The 6,855-nt window shown below is 47.3% G+C and overlaps 1 protein-coding gene across 1 annotated transcript; it reads right to left on the bottom strand.

Moving 5' to 3' along the window:
* Positions 1 to 4,042: 4,042 nt before the first annotated feature.
* On the bottom strand, positions 4,043 to 4,975 carry LOC137143163 (putative olfactory receptor 10D4). Its single transcript, XM_067532785.1, has one exon. It carries the CDS (start codon positions 4,973 to 4,975, stop codon positions 4,043 to 4,045), a length of 933 nt encoding a protein of 310 aa, XP_067388886.1.
* Positions 4,976 to 6,855: the final 1,880 nt, after the last annotated feature.

Raw genomic sequence — 6,855 nt, 5'->3', positions numbered from 1 at the left:
CCTGGAACTAGCAGGGCCTACAAGACGAAGAGAACGTCACTGAATGTGCCTTTCATGCCTGCCTCTTGGAAATTCAGTCCATCCAGAGGTGGGGGAAAGAGCATAATGTAATCACCCTCAGATTGTCACCTGCAGATTGTCTTGTCCTTTCATCTAGCCTGCAATGCCCTGTCCCCTCTGATTGTCAGTGTCACCATCACAACCTATCGTCAGCTGACTGTCACCCTCCGACTGTAAACGTCTCTCACCCTTGGCGTGTCCCTCTCAGGTTGAAAAACTGACACCCTCTGCCTGGAGTCCCCTCGCACTTGGACTAAGATCCTCACAAGCACCTAAATACCTTTGAGGATCTCGGCCTGGTTCCTTTGTACTCTGTGTGACCAATCCTGTGCCCAGGGTAGCCAACTGATAATGCCAAGGTCAGGGCAGGCTGCAAACGGAAAGCAGATTCTCCCAGCACTGGTGGGTGGCACTGAAGCCACACTTCCCAACCAGCCACAAACTGCACTTCTGAAGCCCCACAGAAGCCAGTCTACAAATGCACACAGCCCCCTTTACTGCATTTCAGCTTCTTGCTCCCAAATCAGCACCAGGTCCAGTAAAGAGATCAGTTATTTAAACTATGTGCTCTTTACTACAATGGTTCCCTCTGACCCGAAGGGGTCAGCCACTGTACCAGATCAATATAAGTTTGGATCTTACCCAAAATACCACGCTTCCAGCCAATCTTTTAGTAACGAAAACTAAAGGTTTATTGTAAAGGAAAGAAATAAACCATAAGTGAAATGTTAAAGGGTCAAAGCAAATCAAATACATACAAATGATTGTAAGTCCATATACATCAAGTCTCTGGGAGAATTGTGGAGTTGTAGGCTTGTACAATTCCTCCGGTACACATCCAGTACCTGGATGGGTCTAAGTCCTTCGGTTCAGTTGCAAAATGAATTGATTCAGAGATAGGTGTGTGTCTGTAGCTGAACAGGAACAAAGACAAAATGGATTCCCAAGGCCTCCACCATATATACCCTCTGGCCATGGCCATGTGGTCTGTAGAGTTTTACAGGAACTAAAATGGAGTCCAGAGTCACATGGGCAAGTCCTGGTGCCTCATCAGGCATATCTCCGGCTTCTCCCCCTAAACCCCTTGCACTTGGGGATGTCTTAATGGTGGGCAGAGGGCACAGTTCAAAGGCATGCACACGCTCTGCTCTCAGCTGCCCCTCCCTGCAGCTCCCACAGCAAAGTGTTTGCTTCTCTGTCTCCCCAAGGCCGCAACTTCCAGTCTGCTCCAGGAGTCACTGAATAGGGAGGGGGCCTGGCCAGCAAACACTGGCAGAAATCTGCATCGTCACCTGAGTCCTCCTGCCCCCACCCCTGTGATTCTTATCATAGGTATTTTGGTAGGACCTACAGACAAGAACTCAGATGTGGGCCCCTTTCTGCTGGGTGTTCCGAGGACACATAGTAAGAGACTGTCTTTTACTGTCTGAAATGGATACACATTTAATGGATGAGAGAGACAAAGGATTTAATGATCCCTGTTTAACAGATGGGGAAACTGAGGCACAAAGCAATTCAGTGAGTTACTCAAGGTCAAATAGGGAATCTTCCACAGAACATGAATGTGAACCCAGATCTCCTGTGTTCCACTCCTTTGTCCTAGCCACAAGATAATGCTTTACAATTAATCCCCTTTGGCTCTTTAAATGTAGGTGTGTTGAGCTGATACAGTTCTCAGTTACTAAACACTATAGCCACCTGCTCTCCCTCCTCCTCCCTCTGCAGCCATCCAGTACCCAGCGCCTGCAGGTCAATGCAGCTTTCCCATTGTCCATCAGAAGTTACAGCCGCTTTTAGAGTCCATGTCCACAGCTGTGCACCTCTCTTCCATTCCAAGTTCTCTTTGCTCAGTCGCCCTCTTCTGGGTTTGTGTCTCTTTGGAAATTGGTTTCCTGGACAACGGCAAAGAAACAACAGAGAAAATTCAGGCTGACCCCGGCCATGCAAAGGGGAGCTGCAGTGCAGGGGGTGGTGCAAGCAACTCAGGAGGGGCGCTCCTCTCTCAGTCAGGGCTGTTTTTAACGCCGGGATGTTGTGGTAGTGTGGATTGTCCTGTAGGGAAAAGGGCAGGCAGCATGGCTCACAATATCTGCCTCCGCTGCCTTTCTGTAATTTATCTTTTTTTTTTTTTTTTCATTTATGGGCAAAAACCCTCTTCCTAAGAGCTGATGACAATTCACAAAAAATATTATTAATTTTCTTTTGTAGAAGACCATTAGAGGGTAATGGGCACTGCACCCACACCGGAGAGAGACAGACCCTGCCCCGGAGAGCTTACAAGAGAAATGGGTGGGAGAAAAGAATGATTTGTACCACAGTGTATCAGGTGGGGAACTGAGCCCCAGAGAGATTGTCACTTCTCTAACTTCTAATATCACACTTCCAATTTAGGTTGGAAATTTCAAAGGGGCCTGAAGTGAACTAGTTTTCTGATTGCCACAGACCTTTAACTTCCTTGGGGGCTTTGGAAATCCCAGCCTCAGTGTCCGACTATTTTTTCTTTCATATTATTGGTGTTTTGTTAAATTTCACTTTTTATTTGCCAGTCTCATAAATAGGTCCAGTCCTCTCCACACACTGGTTTCCAGCTTTATTTCTAATTTGCACACCAAGAAGAAGCACAGGCAATTTAGAGACAAGTTCCAATGAAACAGCTGAGAGTGGAAAACAGGAAAAAATTCTCAGTTTAGTCCCAGGTTTAAGTTTCCTGCACATTGCATGTTACTCAAAATTCAAGTGCAATGGATGCAGAAGGCACAATACATACATAGCACAAGCCCAAAACACAGTGCATGTGATGAGTGTAAAGTTCTCATGTCCATTAAGACTTTTAGCTTTTTTCTTCCTTTTTCTTTATCTTTCTATCTCTTTCTGAGTAGAGGGTAAAATGTACAAAACCACCCAAGTGATTTAGGAGAGTCAGTCTCATTTTCAAAAGCCATTAAGGAGCCCAGTTCTCACTGACATTCAGTGGGACGTAGGCTCCCAATGGCCAGATTTTCAAAGGTGCAGACAGGCACATAGTGGGATTTTCAAATGGATCCTGGTGTTTATGCCCAGGTTTTTGTTACAGTTCAAGGCAACTGCACCTGCATTTTCCCCTTAATGGTCCAGCAAGGGCCAACGCTCTCAGCTCTCAGCTCCCTGGCCTTTGCCTTTCTTGGGTGGAAACCCACATCTCTCTCCTTGCTGACGGGGGTCTTCACAATAACACACACATAGCTGCATTTTTAAAACAATACAAGTCGACTTCCTCTTCAATTGAGCGGGTCTTCACTGACCGCTCAGTTGATCCACATAGATTGATCTGAGGGTGGCAAATTTGCCACCGTCATTGCAGATGTGCCCTTAGACTCCTAAATGCCTCCATCACTGCTGATGGGGCTGGGGTTGCTCCTGCTTTGAGCAGGGGGCTGGACTAGATGACCTCTTGGGGTCCCTTCCAACTCTATTCTTCTATTCTTCTGTGAAAATGGGATTTAGGTTCCTAAATCACTTAGGTGGTTTTGAAAATTTTATCATAAATCCAAAACCCAGCTGTTCTCCCGGGAGCGTTAGGCAGCTCTCCAGCACAGTTTCTGGCTGACATGTGGTTTGTGCCAGATGATAAAGAGAATTTTTTTCTTCCCTTTCTTGAGTTTGCAGAAGATGCTGCCCTGGCTTCTGTAGATTTGTGCAATAAGGCTGAGATTTTCAAAGTCAGCTACCAGATTTGGATCTCCAATTCCCATTAATTTTAATGCAGACTGAGTGTGCCTATTCCTTAGGCAGCTTTGAACATGTCAGACTTAAATCATGTTCAAGACAACTAGATGCTTTTAGCAACACTTGTATGATTTGTAGAGCTCCAGATAGAAAGCTGGGACTGTATGGGGAAGGAGAGAGACAGAGACTCTCACACAAGCCGCTGAAGAACCATGTGGATGAATTTATAGACTTATTTCAATGCTCACCCACATGCTACTTCTGCAGATGCAGCACATCAACGTGCAGTCGTCTGACCCCCTCTCAGTTTCCTCAGAGCCCCTTTCACCTCCTTGTTCCTCAGTGTGTAGATGACCGGGTTCAGCATGGGAGTGACCACATCACTCAAGAGCTGCACAGCGGTCACCACCCCTTTGCTCAGCTGTGGCTGCGTGTAGATCAGGGCGTAAGGCCCAAAGAACAGCGTCACCACCGTCAGATGTGAGGCGCAAGTGGAGGCTGCTTTGTGTCGCCCTTCGGCTGAGTTCATCTTCAGGATGGTGTAGACGATGCGGACGTAGGATGTGAGGATGAGGAAGAAGCAGATCATAGTCACCACCCCAGTGTTGGTAAAGGTCACAGTCTTGATGACGTACGTGTCCGCGCAGGCCAGCTTGGCCATGGGGAAGATGTCACAGAAGTAATAGTTTATCACATTGGGACCGCAGTAGGGCAGGGTGAAGGTCAGGCTGGTGAGAATGGTGGCGTGGAAGGAGCTGCTGATCCAGGTGCCAGCAGCCAGGATGGCGCACACCCTCCAGTTCATGATGATCAGGTAGCGCAGCGGGTGGCAGATGGCCACGTACCTGTCAAAGGCCATGACAGTGCAGAGCAGGCACTCGGTGCTGGCTAGGAAGTGGTAGAAGAAGACCTGGGACATGCACCCACCCAGCGAGATGGTTCTACTCTTGGTCCAGAGACTGACCAGGAATTTAGGGGTGCTGATGGAGGTGAATCCAAGGTCCACCACGGAGAGATTGCAGAGGAAGAAGTACATGGGGGTGTGCAGGCAGGAGTCAGCTAGGATGGCTGATAAAATGAGAAGGTTGCCCAGGAGGGTGCAGAGGTAGAAAGCTAAGAAGCCAATGAAAAGGAGGGTCTCCTGGCCTTTGGTGTTGGGGATCCCTAAGAGAATGAATTCTGACACCACAGTGCGATTCTCCATTTCCATGTGAGACGGGGTCATTCCTGGAGGCACAGATATAATGCAGCCAGATTAGCAATCTCAATAAATTATGGTTTGTTTATTCATAGCACACCACAACTTAATATACAAGGGTAAACCTTTCTAACCATCATAAGTTTGGTGAAAGTGAGTGAAGAATCAGGACTCTAATATTTCATTGATTCTATTTGATGCTACTCAATTTAATTGTCCTTTCTTCTTTTCCATTCAACCATCTTCTATCTATTCAGTTCTTATAGAGCATACTGGGAAGAAATACATGTGGGTGTGCAGGTGGGAGTCAGCGAGGATGGCTAATCAGATGAGCAGGTTGCCCAGCAGGGTGCAGAGGTAAAAAGCTAAGACGGCGACGAAGAGGATGGTCTGGAGGCCATCAGTGTTGGGGGTTCCTAAGAAGATGAAATGAGTCACCACAGTGTGGTTGACCAACCCAATGTGGGACTCATTCCTGCGGTAGGGGAGAGAAATAATGCCCATGAGTTACTGAAACAGAAAGATATATCATCCTTTTACTGCAATGCTCACCCTTCCTTCCACTTCCACCTCTTTACTGCATGTCACCACATTACTCCTTTTCATTCGTAGTAGTTTATATTTACATCAGTATCATACCAGTTGGGATCAGGTCCTCGCTGTGCAGCGCAGAACACAGAAAGAGGAAATGGCTGCCTTGAAAATCTTTCCATCCAAAGACGAACAGACAAAGGGGATGTCCTATTCTATTCTACTCGATTCCAGTTTCTCCTCTTCAGTCCTATCCTGTTCTAATTTCTTCAACTCTATTCTATACAGGCTCCTACCCCATCTTTATCACAACAGCATCTTAGAGCCTTCCATTGGTGGATTAGGTGATGTGACCAACTTTTGTGATATGTGGTTTGTTCTTTCTCTCATCCTCTCTGCAGAGGGATTATTGTGTGTGCAGTGGAGTAGTTTGTTTGGCAGGGATTCATTTTTATCAATGTCTTGCTGCTCTGTGTTTCTGTTAAAGGAGAGGGTGAGGATGCAACAGACAAAAAAATGAATCTGGTGAAGAATTGCCCCAGCTTTTTTAAAATATATGAATAGTTTGGGCAGTTTTATAGGGGTTAGAGAAAAAGGGAAAAGGAAAGAAGAGGAATAGCAACAGCTTGTCATCTGCTCAGTTGTGATCAGCGGGCTGCGTTCTGTGAATATCACAACAGGTGATTTTTAAGGTCAGATTTGAAGGACAAAATTAAAGCATCTCTTTGCATTTTCTCAGGGAGCTTTCCCCATGCATGAGAGGTGCTGCTGAGACGGAGAAGGGGCTGTGTTGGGGTTATCACATGCTGGCTACACTACACAGCTTACAGCAGTGTCGCTGTAGCACTGCTAGTACAGACACCCAAAGAACAGCGTCACCACCGTCAGATGTGAGGCGCAAGTGGAGGCTGCTTTGCGTCGCCCTTCGGCTGAGTTCATCTTCAGGATGGTGTAGACGATGCGGACGTAGGATGTGAGGATGAGGAAGAAGCAGATCACAGGCACCACTCCAGTGTTGGTAAAAGTCACGGTCTTGATGACGTACATGTCCGCGCAGGCCAGCTTAGCCACGGGGAAGATGTCACAGAAGTAATAGTCCACCACATTGGGCCCGCAGTAGGGCAGCGTGAAGGTCAGGCTGGTGAGAATGGTGGCGTGGAAGAAGCTGCTGATCCAGGTGCCAGCAGCCAGGATGGCGCACACCCTCCAGTTCATGATGATCATGTAGCGCAGCGGGTGGCAGATGGCCACATACCTATCAAAGGCCATGACAGTGCAGAGCAGGCACTCGGTGCTGCCTAGGAAGTGGTAGAAGAAGACCTGGGACATGCACCCACCCAGCGAGATAGTTCTACTCTTGG

Source organism: Emydura macquarii, unplaced genomic scaffold (genome assembly GCF_026122565.2).
Source record: "Emydura macquarii macquarii isolate MOO-44397 ecotype Brisbane River unplaced genomic scaffold, CSIRO-AGI_Emac_v2 contig_3300, whole genome shotgun sequence".
Lineage (NCBI taxonomy): Eukaryota > Metazoa > Chordata > Testudines > Chelidae > Emydura > Emydura macquarii.
Note: the sequence above shows the minus strand (reverse complement) of the source record. Positions and strands in the feature narration are given on the sequence as shown.